The sequence below is a fragment of the Stigmatopora argus genome, chromosome 8 (assembly GCF_051989625.1).
Source record: "Stigmatopora argus isolate UIUO_Sarg chromosome 8, RoL_Sarg_1.0, whole genome shotgun sequence".
NCBI classification, from domain to species: Eukaryota; Metazoa; Chordata; class Actinopteri; order Syngnathiformes; family Syngnathidae; genus Stigmatopora; species Stigmatopora argus.
This window is the reverse complement of record NC_135394.1, coordinates 12,211,553-12,223,753: the sequence shown is the minus strand read 5'-3', so window position 1 is coordinate 12,223,753 and position 12,201 is coordinate 12,211,553. Positions and strand designations below refer to the sequence as shown.

Here is a 12,201-nt window from a genome sequence, read left to right as displayed (position 1 = left end):
TGGGAGTGAACATGACAACATCATTTATTTCAGGTTAGTAAAAACAGTAATTATTTAGAGTGATGTAATATCTAACACCTGCCAAATCTGTATTATTGCAGGTATACATTATGACCTATATTGACTAAATGAAAATGATATTGATATATTGTTTTTGTACTGTTGCTCCAGACATTGTAACTTGGTCTGAAACGACTGCTTTGTTTAATCTGTTACAAAAATACATATATTTCTTTTAAGTAGGTTAGAATAATCGGCCAGGTTGATACGCTGAAACTATATGGTATGATAATAGATTATTTTAAGATATATATTTTGAAATAGTGTAAAGTTAAAGGTTTTGGTAAAGCTATGGATAATATAAACAAATCATCTTGATGTAATGTACATAAAAGATCTCTGGTCCCTTCTGTGGGCCAGCGGTTTTTGTTACTAATCAAGCATTTTATACCTGCGCCCACTGGCTCCCCAGAGAAGTCCACCGTTGCAAGATGGCCGCCGGTTATCTATGCCATTGTTTCCACCTTTAAGAAGTCTAGCAATACATATTATCTAGGGGTCGTTGCAAAAGCTGTCTTCCTGGCTCGAGTAGTCCCGTGACTGTTTTGCGACAGCCGATTCGCCAACTTTACTGTCAATCTCGCGTTTACTATTTCTAATTGGTCCAGAGTCACTTCCTCTGGAGGTGACGCCCACATTTTCCTGCCCAAGGCGGAGTTTGTCTGTTGTTGGGCAATATTTAGAAAAGTAACAGCTTGGCACTCAGCTCAACACTCAACAAAATGGGAAACCGAGATGATGAATATGATTATTTATTCAAAGGTAAGAGCTTCCGAAAGCGAACGAACGGCAACGTACGACACTTGATGTCCTTATCTGTCCGTAACACACGACCACGCTAATGCTAAAGTTAGCTCCCTGGGGAACGTCAACGCACAATTTGCCCAAGCCAAACCTGTGTTTTCTCTTTTGACTTAGCATAGTATTGTTTAGGCATAGTTAGAATAACATTGGCGTTAAAGTTGTGGACAAAAGTGGAGAGGAATAGTGTTAGGAACAAGCTAGCAAGGACACGGGAGAAATAGATACTACTTGATGTGACGTCATTGACCTTCCATAATTGGGGCAATGTGCAGTTAGAATTCTGAAAAATCTCTTTTCCTGACGGAATTTCACGCCAATACATTTGAGTTCACATCTGATGACACCTTGTCTCAGTTCAAATGAATTGTACTTTTATCCAATCAGTGGCAGTCAATGAGTCAAACTTCATTGCTAACTTGGAATTCACAGTAGAGTACAGTAGTAATACACAAACACGCTTAACTATGGGGGGGAAATTAACAAATACATAAAGAAAAATGCTTCTTTGCCACCATCAGAAATGAAATGTCTGTTTGACACACTATGCTAGAACAGCTAGCAATCAAGCTAATAATATTCAATTGCCAGTTTAACAATAAATAATGTAGTAATGCTCATCCTCGTCATCTTTGGTGTTCTGCAGTTGTGCTGATCGGCGACTCTGGAGTGGGCAAGAGCAACCTGCTCTCTCGCTTCACCAGAAACGAGTTCAACCTGGAGAGCAAGAGCACCATCGGGGTGGAGTTTGCCACGCGTAGCCTTCAGGTGGACGGCAAGACCATCAAGGCTCAGATCTGGGACACGGCCGGACAGGAACGCTATCGAGCCATCACCTCGGCGTGAGTGTCGGTCGCCGCTGCCGGCGGCCGTGTTTTCCTGGCCGTGCGTTGACCGCCGAGTGTTTTCCGACGGCAGGTACTACCGGGGCGCGGTGGGCGCTCTGCTGGTATACGACATCGCCAAGCACCTGACCTACGAGAACGTGGAGCGCTGGCTGAAGGAGCTGCGGGACCACGCCGACAACAACATCGTCATCATGCTGGTGGGCAATAAGAGCGACCTGCGGCACCTGAGAGCCGTGCCCACCGACGAGGCGCGGGCTTTTGCAGGTAAATAAAACAAAGGGAAAAAAAATAATGCTGTTGTAAAGCAGGTCACAATTTTGAACGTTCTTTGTGTCAGAAAAAAACACGGTGTCATTCATCGAGACCTCTGCCTTGGACTCCACAAATGTGGAAGAAGCCTTCAAGAACATTCTCACAGGTAAGGAAAAAGAAATTATCAAAAGATAGTCAACATCAATATAGAATTTACTGGTTTCCCAGGCAGTAGCACTTCTCTTCGCCACATTTTACGCACACCACCTTTGATAGTCACTGTAGGATTTCTCAGTTTGTTTACTGTAGTAGCGGCCTTGATTGGAACAAAAATCTGCACCCACTGCGGCCTATTGTGGAATAGTTTGGACAGATCAGAAACACCGGTAAATTTCCCCCCCAAAATCCAAATCACTAAATAAAAATAAGAGTTTATTGCTGTAATTTGACAATCCAGCAGTCATTTTTTTTCAGTTCCTGCCTTACACGTTCAGCGCTTATCTTCCAGAATATTCCAAGAATTAAAAAAAAAAAAATTCAAGTGAGTTTACGGGACCTTTTAAAAACTCCTCCCTTTTTTAAACGCCTCCTCGGCAGAAATCTACCGCATCGTTTCACAGAAGCAAATATCGGACCGGTCGGCGCACGACGATTCCCCTGGCAACAACGTGGTGGACATCAGCATGCCGCCCACCACCGACGGACAAAGGGGCAACAAAATGGCGTGCTGCCAGAATCTGTGACCTCTCTTTCCCCCCTGTTTCCTTTCTTACTTTGACTTCATTCCCATTCCCAGTGACCCGGTCGCGTTGAGAGCGACGGCGAGGGGATGTGAAAGCCTTTCCCGATTTCCCGAAGACAGAGGAAAAAGTGGTCTTCCACTCCCTGTTTCGGACGGACCGCGATGATCCAAAGTCCAATCATTTCAAAGTTTTGTACAACGCGGTGGTCTCCAAAGAATTTCAATGGTAAAATGATTCACACTCGGTTGAGCAACATCCAGTAAGCGTTTTACAAGTGCAGGGAACTTGCGAAGGGTGTGCGTGGCTTGTGTGTGTCAGATTTATTTCTGGTGAAAATTGCCGATGCGTCAATAAAGCCAATGGCAAATGTATTTTTGGACCCCCGTGTTCATCTTTTGACATTTCCCAGCAGAATTCCCTGCACTGCGGGAGGAAGGCTCGCTAAAATGACGTCGTTTGAAGTTTACAGTAACTTTTTGGGGTTGTTGTGATGCAATATTTCCTTCAAGGGACAGACAACATGTTATGTGCTTCACAGCAAAAAAATAATCTTTAATACAGTGGAAAATAATTCATTTCACTGGAGAAAAATTGAAATAAAATGCAGTATTCCCAGGAAGTGGCTGCCCAACAAGCGCGTTTAATCGATTCTGCTCTGTTTGTTTGTGGGGGTTTAAAACTAAGCTAACAATTAGCAATTGGCTTCATCCTCATTTTTTAATGGTAACACTTTCATAGCTGGCAACAAATAATCCAAAACCTCATCAGAAGAACCGTAACGATAAAGACCAACCCTTGGGACAACTAACCCCGCTCTCCCCTATAACTGATGTCATCAAATGACATTTTTCCCCCTTTTAATCATTATTTTCTCTATTATCAAGAGTCCTAATTAATTCCCTATTTTCCGCATGCCCATTTACACTCGCTGTGGTCCGCCCTTCCCTTCCATTGACGACAGTAGACGTCCAATCCGTTGGAAGTGGACAGAGATTTTCCAGCCTCTTTATACCACTTTTTTTTTTTTATGAAATACATGTCTATAAACGCATTATGATTCAACTTCCTGATTTCTAGCACATGAAATGCGAGGATTTTGCCCGATTGACTCTTTTTTTTGTTCGTGACAAACATCGATAATTTCCCAAAATACGACGCCCTCGATTAGTTTATCGCGCTGGGTAGTGACGTCAGCCTGCGTGTCACGTGGTACGTGTGCTTGATAATGTGGCGTGCAGAATTGCTCTCAACAACACAACTCTTTTTAAAGGCCATTAGTAACTCACTAACTAACTAATAACTATAACACCATCGCCGAGCAAGTGCAAGTGAAGGGATCGGATTACTTCTTGAAACACGCAATTTTACGTCAAAACGGGATTAAAGCGTGTCGGACGCCGACGAGATGCCGTCATAAATTGTCATAAAGAACGGAGGAAAGAAGGGTAAGTACTATTATTTGCTGATAGTTAGTGTTTGTTTTATTTATTTTTATTTTTCCCCTCTATTTTTCCCTACAAATCATCATGTATGGGCTTGTCTAATTCCTGGAGAAGTGTGTATGTATCTGCTTTGAGGAGAAAATATCTTGTGATATCTCAGTCGGATTTGTTATTTTGTAGCTTCTGTTCATTTTGTAGGATTTTATTATGAGTGTGTGAATGAGTGTCATTTATAATAGTTATGACTCAGTGGGATTTAAACGTTGAACTTTTATGAGCCACTAACAAATTATCACAATTTTTACAAAGTTTTTGCCATAGTTTACAAATTTGTCATTTTACATTTGCAAATCTTTATGTTAGAGTACAGGGGCCCACCATGTTTTTTTTTTTGAAAAAAAATAATGTTAATATAAGCCAATTCTTACCAATACTTACATTTTTATATATTTTTAGTAGCCCAGGTGGCCCACCAGGCTTACAAACACTGGCAAACTTTGTTATGTTGCATTTGATATTATGACTTTCTTTCAAATAGTAATTTTTAGCAGTGGTAGGTTTTTTTTACCCAAAACTATGAAATCAATGAATGGCAAACAACCTGCCTACTACTTATTGTGGCTAGGATAAGCTCCAGCACCCCGAATGACCATTATAATGGTAAGTGGTTTTGATGGATGAAGGATGGATAGATTAATGAATACATCCATGCCAAAATATGACTGTTAATTTCTTGTGTATAGTCTGCATTTTAGTTGTTTGTTTTAATTACAAATTCATGATGTGTATTACAGATGTTTTTGTTTTTAAAAAGTCAGAAATGATCAAATAGCTATACATAGGTCTTAATTTTCTTTTGGCATGGATACCAAGTGCACTATTTAATGAGTATACTATATTAATTTAAAAATTGGTCTTCAATTCCTTTAATTCTGTGAAATTATCTGAGAAATGTAGGAATTCTTGGTGTGGTCATGTTTTCTTTGAAATTAGACAAACTGGAATCCAGTTCTGTTCCATTTTGGTCTTTAAAGAGTCTTAAAAAATGTTTTCAAATTTACAAACCTAGGGACCTTACCAAAGAAAAATCACGTTTTTATGGGTTAATTGAATGTTATACACAATAAAATGACGTTATTTGTTGAATAGTAGGATAACACATCCACAGTGAAGGAATGATTAGCACATTCCACTCCCACAGATTTCACAAACTGACATTGTTAGTCATATGTGTCATTACATCTAAATCTATACATGGCAACCAAGTCTAGGTGTAAATTGAATTTTTTAGTATGTGACGTATTTTGAAAAAATTAATCTCAACGAAAAACAAAAAAATGGTTTATTTTCGCCGGCCACACAAAACAACATAACAGACTACGAGTTTTAAAACGTCAACATATTATTGTGGGAGGCCAAACATCATAAATCGTTGCGTCTTAACAACGGCATGTTTTTGTCACCATCTGGCATGTTATTTTTTTATCCAAAAATAACAACACGGCAGTTAAATCCTCCGGATTAGCAGGCATTTCGGCAGTGATGAGCAACACACGGCACGTTTGTCTACGTCGTCGCCGCGTCTTATCTCCGACGCGAGGCTATCGCGGCACGGCCAGCTGTTTATCTGTCTGCCGCACTGCCCTCACGTCGCCGCTGATGTTAGGCCAAGTGCTTGTCATCTAGCCAGACACCAAGCGTGCTTTTTTTTGGGCACTCCCGTAGGAAGTGTATTGATAAATGTGGCTCATTTTGTGCTGCCAAAGTGACATTGTAATATTCGGAGAAAAATTGGAATATTACAAGATTCAAATGGTCATTTTCCAAGATTAAAAGTTGTCTTGTTGCTTATTTTTAATGTAACGTGAACCCAAGTTTGTGCTCACATCCTGACGTACGGGTCTTTGCAGCCTTTAGGCATGGCGACGGGTACGTGCTGCCCCCAGCCCGGCGCCTCGTGTGACTGCGCAAAAGACGTTGGGAGCGGCGCAGAGGAAGAAAGAGGCAGCAATGGTGTGGACGAGAGTGAATACCCGCTGCTCTGTGTCGCCACGCTCGAGGGAGGCCGGGTGTACAAATCCCTACCCAGGTTGGTTTTAGCACAAAACACTCCAAACGGGGACACTTCCAAAATTGCAAACATATCTGAAAACATGGACCTTGCCTGAAAACCTTGTCTGAGCCAGATGTGACATTGAACATTATAAAATTGGACCCCAAAAAAACCTTACAAACACTGTACGACGCATGTTTACTCGCGGTAACCAGACAGTGTAATAGAAATAACAAAGGTAATTTGCATACACAGAATGAGAATTGAGTGCCTCTTAACGATGCTTTAATCCAGCCAGCATATTCACCTTGAAGTAACTCCCATTCTTTCTGGTGTCGACCCGATCCTTGAGTTTCTTACTAGGTGGCTCCTCCATGCTTGCTTCCACGATATTTACTCTATGTATATCTACGCATGCGCATGTCATCCTTTATCGATATTGCCGTACGCACCGCTAAAAAAATACATACGATTGAGGATAATTTTTGCTGGTATACCGTGACAATAGTAACGATCGATGACAGTAGCGTCGTTGGCTACCAGCCTACGAGACTATCTGGATTTTAGCCAAAACGTTTTTGTTGAGATCGGTTTTCATAAATATTGGCGATTTAAAAATAAATAAATAAATAAATTCCCCGTACAAAAGTCTGTGTACGGCGTACATGATTTGAAATGGTAAAAAAACGTATAAAATACGTATAAAACGTACAAGTTGACAGGTATGGATTTCTATAGGAATGAGAGGAATCTAATGATCAGGCTGAGTTAAACTAAAGCTTTTCTAAGCCCACACTAGAGTCCACATCTGACATCAAAGAAAAAATGAGACACAATCATTTAAGTAACTGCTTTCATCTGACCAGAATGCTGCATTGAAGCTTTCTAACTTATAATGTACGTATTTGAGTTCATATGTACTGGGATGGTTTTTGCTATGGGCAATGTGGACGACCGCCTAGGGTGCAAAATAGTTGGGGTGCAAAGTAAAGGCTGTTTTTACCCATTAAAATGAAGTCAAAATGTCCTCGGAATGTGGAATAAAAGCGTTGACGTGACGTGTTTTACTGTGCACAGCGACGGCGGGCCCATGTGCCGCATCTGCCACGAGGGGGGCTGCCCGGAGGCCCTCCTGTCCCCGTGCGACTGCACGGGAACGCTGGCCACCGTGCACAAGAGCTGCCTGGAGCTCTGGTTGTCTTCCTCCAACACCAACTGCTGCGAGCTGTGCCACGCCCGCTTCAGCATCCAACGCACCCTCAGGCCTTTCAAACAGGTAGTTCACCAAACACCTCTGCTTTCATTTTGGTCATTTTACATAGCACTTATCCTCACAATTGTTAATGTTGCCATTAACAATTAAGCCAAAAGAAGCAGTATAAGTTCAGCATTAACACTGCGGCTATTTCAAACACTCAAAAAGTAATGTTAGAAAAAATGGCATTGTAAGAATATCATACCTGTCAACCTCTGCCGATAACTGCCCTTATAAATGATTATGATTCCCCTTACAAACCCCCCAAAAAACCTTACAAACACCGTACGACTCGTACGAGTCGTACGGTGTTTGTAAGGTTTTTGGGGGGTTTGTAAGGGGAATCATAATCATTTATAAGGGCAGTTATCGGCAGAGGTTGACAGGTATGGAATATACATTTCTGGCAGCGAATGAGTGGAAAGAGAAAAATGAGTCATCTGCAGGCAGTTTGAGGGTAAATGATGTGGACTTTTGCGGCAGTGGCTGCGTGACCCGGGCGCCCACGAGGAGAGGAGGTTGGTGTTCTGCGACATCGTGTGCTTCCTCTTCGTCACGCCGCTGGCCTCCATTTCAGGCTGGTTGTGCCTCAAGGGCGTCAAGGACGACCTTCAGCTGGGCAGCCTGCTGCAGAACACGGGGCTCATCTCGCTCACCCTGGTCCTCTTCAGTATCTACACCCTCTGGACCATGGTGAGTGCCAACAGACACATATTTCAAAATAGGGCTGTTTTTCATGTTAGACTGTGCAAGAACATAATTTCATTTGCTCCCTCCCATGTTGTGGAACGACATTTTTATGTCTGTTGTTAGAGAAAATACCGCTTTTGCCCTTCATTCTCTAGCGTAATAACCACCCCTTAAATATTTCCTGTAAGAACTGCGAGATGAGTCTGCATTTTCATATCGACTGAAACACAAACACTGAATAAAACAAGTTAGAATATCCCAACATTTACATTTCTATTTCTCTAGAAGCAAATGTCCATGCGCATGTCTCAACTTTCATACTTGCATCTTTTTCGTATTTTTTTTTGCGTGTGGCGGCCATGCGGCAGAAAGTGCGTGGGTTGGGTTAGATTAGATTAGATTAGATAACTTTGTTCATCCCGTATTTGGGAAATGTCATTGTCAAAGTAGCAAGAGGGTGAGAATACAGACACAGGAAAATACATTTTAGACAATAAATAAAAAAATAAATAAGCGTGTTGCTGAAATAAAAATATATGTATGTATATGTGTATATGTATGTGTATGTATATATATAGAGAGAGATACATATACACATATATATATAATGTGTGTGTATATACACATACATATATATATATTTCAGCAACACGCTTATTTATATATATATATATATATATATATATATATATATATATATATATATATATATGTGTGTGTGTGTATATGTGTATAAATATATACATATACACATATACATAGATGTAAAGGTTAGAGAACATGCAAATTCTACACAGATGTACCCATCTGGATTTGAACCCAGGACCCCAGAGCTGTGAGGCTGTCGTGCTAACCACTTAACCACCAGGCTGCCATCTGTTACTATATCAATTTGAAATTGAAATTGGTCCATTTCCTCCCAAAGACGGTCACAACCCACCATTTCAAACTTGTGGCTTTATTAAAACTTTAATGCTAATGGCTATCTCATCCTCGCTTGCAGGTGTGCCTGCGCTACCACTGTAAGGTATACTCTGAGTGGAGGAAAAAAGAGCAGCAAGTACGCCTGCTCCTTCCCAAAAGCAAGGAGGCCGCCTCGTCCCAGGATCCTTTGCGCCCCCCGGTGCCACTCCACACACTCTGCCCCGAGAATTTAGTATGAGACGCCGACCGGGGGCTGCGTTTTTCTCCCTCTGACGGACTCTGAAAGCTAATACGGGACGACGTCGACCGCTTACGACGAGGACGGACATCCAAACCATTTTTAGCAAGAAAGCCCGGCGTTAAACGATCGGTTTGGGGCAATGTGTGTCCAATCCATTTGGATAAGGAGGCCTTCGAATGGATTGGATGCCTATCACTGTCATTGGTGGACAATGAGTTAACGCGCCAGTTGCTTTAATGGAATACTTTTGTTTGGAGTTCGGATTTTTAAAAAAAAATTGCCACGCTTCCACTTTGTTGACGGTAAAGTGTCTGATTTTATTTTTGGGAATTTATTGTCGAGTGCTCTTATTTGCTATTTATCTGGATGATTCTTATTAAAATCATTGTGCAAAGAAGCACTGATGGAAAATTTGACAACCACATTGATGAGGCCCACCGAAGGTTTTTTTGAACGGGTTTGTTTGTGTTTTGAAAGAGCGCTGAAAGGGGGCCGGCAGGGGATTTTCAGGGCTCATCTGTTTTACGAGCATAGGATTATCCGCGTGTTTACATTTTAGACGCAAGACTCCCCCCAGCCTCGACATCAAGTGCAGTGGAACGTTGGTTTTAAGCAGCGGCGTCCGTAGGTTCTAAGGACGAGGGGAAGCTTAGTGGTAGTCTTTGTTTTGACGAAGAAAAAGCCTTATACAGGGTCATTTAAAAAATACCCTTAATATACATGGTCATTTTTTTAACAAAAAACCTTAATGTACATATTTTTAAACAAAAAATTGACTTACTATACATGGTCTCTAATAAAAGGAAAAAAAAGGTAATTTTCCTCAGCTGAGATAGGCTCTGGCACCCCCCGCGACCCTAGTGAGGATAAACCAGTTCAGAAAATGATATAAGACACCATTTATAGTAAGACTTTTTTTCTTTAAAAAACGACTATATATATTAAGACTTTTTCTTAAAAAACGACTATATATATTAAGACTTTTTCTTAAAAAACGACTATAGTAAGACTTTTTTGTCCTCAGCTGGGATAGGCTCTGGGACCCCCCGCAACCCTAGTGAGGATAAAGTGGTTCAGAAAAGGATATGAGACACATAGTATACTGTTTTAGAGAATCAAGACCACAACAATCACGACTGCCACGTCATCTTCAAAACAGATATTGAGTAAGAAGGACAAGCCACCATCTTTTCCACATTCAATATGGGCGTGGTTACGCCAATTGTCGACCCAGCCCTGTAAATTATGCACATGCGCAGAATCTCGCCCTTTGCCAAAGCTTTTCCAGGCTGATGGACGTCCAGCACGAGGTGAGGCGTCGAGCAATTTACTGGCCTAAGTGCATTTTTATCACGCTTTTTAGGCATCTATTGAGCCAAAAACGCCAACAAATATGTTAGTTTAATGTCAGGTTGAACACACCGTCGGCAATTTAAGTCTGGGCTCCTTTTCCCCGGCGGCTACGTGCCCTATGTGACTAGTTATCTTAGCTTTAGCATTAGCGTCACTACGACGCCACCCATTTGGCTTTAAAAAGTATGTTGTCCGTTTTCTCTCCATTATTGAGTCGTGTAGAAAGACTTGATTTAATCAAACAAAGCCGCGACATCAACGGACAGTTTGCTGGTTAAAGGATTACTCTTGAATAACATCCAGACACTTAGTTACTGTTGTGTTGTAGCTAATGCTAGTTTTCAGCGCTAAACACCCGTTTCCAATTTGTAATGGTTCTGTTTTCCCAAAAATAGTTAAGCCATCCTCCTAGCTGTTAACGCCAATCTATATATCAATCCTCTGGTTTGGAAAAGGGAAAATACCACGTAGCATTCACTAACTTATTTTCATTCTTCATCTTGGTCGTTTATTAAATATCTTGTCAGATTTCTCTTTCCTTTAATAGTGTTTGGCAACTCTCAAATAGCTTGGTTAAATCAAGTTTTCCCTGTTTAGCACGCAGCTCTTTCTGTGTGCTAATAACAAAAGACTTTATTTCATGAAAAAAAAATGAAATAGTTATATTCAGAAGTGACAATTCTTCCACAAATAGCCTTATAAAACGCAAGTATAGACAACATTACAATAGGATATCTACAGTTCAGTAGGAAAATGACTGGTCCAGTTCAAGGGAAAACTAGCTCCAAAAAACCCATCTAAACCTAAATCTGTTGAATCTCCAATCTCTGTTGAATCTCCAATCTCTGTAAATAACTTTTGCTTCTTTTTTTTGCACGCATCAGGCTCATGTCCAGACTCTGGGGGACCAGGTGATCTTCCCAGGTTGCCCACTTGAAGATCTTGGATCACATCTCAACTCTGGCAGTCTTCCGAGAGGTAAATTTATTTGTTTATTGTAGAATATCCAAGTGTTTATCCAAATTAAAAGCTTATAATCTTATGTAACTCAATGTGAAATTAGATCTATTTTATTTCCATGGTGAGGTTTCACTGACTAAAGTTGCCATTTACTTTTCCCCCTCTTCTATAGGTAGTTCTCTGGCTCATGGTGGCAAAGTGAGAGGCCAGACCCCTAGGGTAAGAAGAATCTTTTTTTAAAACTTCATTTAATTTTGGCTTAATGGTAGATTTGAACAGCAATTGTATTTTTTAAAACACTTGGGGGGAAAAAAGACCTAAAGACTTCAATGGTCTTTTTTTTTTTCCCTTTTTAATTGTGTTTTTGAACACTTGGAGAAAAAAATAAGACCAAATTTACAATGTTTTAAAATTGCTTATTTACATGATTTTTTTTTACCTATGTGTTTTAAATTTTCTTTGGCAATTTTTTTTTTCCTTTGTCTACAGGTGGAGAAAAGACTGATGGCAATGTGTTGACAAAGCTTAAGTGTGCAAATGTTTTCCTGTTAATAAAAGCTTTGACTTGCATTATTTTGC

General features: G+C 40.7%; 2 protein-coding genes across 4 annotated transcripts; both read left to right on the top strand.

The window, feature by feature from the left end:
* The first annotated feature begins 654 nt into the window (after window positions 1-654).
* Window positions 655-3,075, top strand: LOC144079474 (ras-related protein Rab-11B-like). The gene is made up of 5 exons (XM_077608260.1): window positions 655-822; window positions 1,508-1,703; window positions 1,780-1,973; window positions 2,047-2,127; window positions 2,559-3,075. Exons 1-5 carry the CDS (start codon window positions 783-785, stop codon window positions 2,702-2,704), a joined length of 657 nt encoding a protein of 218 aa, XP_077464386.1. The 5' UTR covers window positions 655-782; the 3' UTR covers window positions 2,705-3,075.
* A 146-nt stretch (window positions 3,076-3,221) lies between these two features.
* Window positions 3,222-12,192, top strand: LOC144079473 (E3 ubiquitin-protein ligase MARCHF2-like). 3 transcript variants are annotated; one of them, XM_077608258.1, is made up of 8 exons: window positions 3,222-4,149; window positions 6,057-6,235; window positions 7,277-7,475; window positions 7,938-8,147; window positions 9,148-10,619; window positions 11,547-11,640; window positions 11,795-11,841; window positions 12,112-12,192. In XM_077608258.1, exons 2-5 carry the CDS (start codon window positions 6,066-6,068, stop codon window positions 9,304-9,306), a joined length of 738 nt encoding a protein of 245 aa, XP_077464384.1. In that variant the 5' UTR covers window positions 3,222-4,149; window positions 6,057-6,065; the 3' UTR covers window positions 9,307-10,619; window positions 11,547-11,640; window positions 11,795-11,841; window positions 12,112-12,192. The 3 variants fall into 3 exon arrangements, with proteins under 3 accessions (XP_077464384.1, XP_077464385.1, XP_077464383.1); XM_077608259.1 differs by lacking the exon at window positions 3,222-4,149 and adding an exon at window positions 4,194-4,263; XM_077608257.1 differs by lacking the exon at window positions 3,222-4,149 and adding an exon at window positions 4,545-4,806.
* Window positions 12,193-12,201: the final 9 nt, after the last annotated feature.

What these genes read in the sequence shown, in the direction of transcription:
- LOC144079474 (XM_077608260.1), top strand. Translation starts at nt 783, where the DNA reads ATGGGAAACCGAGATGATGAATATGATTATTTATTCAAAG. An exon ending in TATCGAGCCATCACCTCGGC is followed by an intron (nt 1,704 to 1,779) that starts GTGAGTGTCGGT and finishes TTCCGACGGCAG; the next exon opens with GTACTACCGGGGCGCGGTGG. An exon ending in CGAGGCGCGGGCTTTTGCAG is followed by an intron (nt 1,974 to 2,046) that starts GTAAATAAAACA and finishes TCTTTGTGTCAG; the next exon opens with AAAAAAACACGGTGTCATTC.
- LOC144079473 (XM_077608257.1), top strand. An exon ending in GTGTACAAATCCCTACCCAG is followed by an intron (nt 6,236 to 7,276) that starts GTTGGTTTTAGC and finishes TACTGTGCACAG; the next exon opens with CGACGGCGGGCCCATGTGCC. An exon ending in TCTACACCCTCTGGACCATG is followed by an intron (nt 8,148 to 9,147) that starts GTGAGTGCCAAC and finishes CCTCGCTTGCAG; the next exon opens with GTGTGCCTGCGCTACCACTG.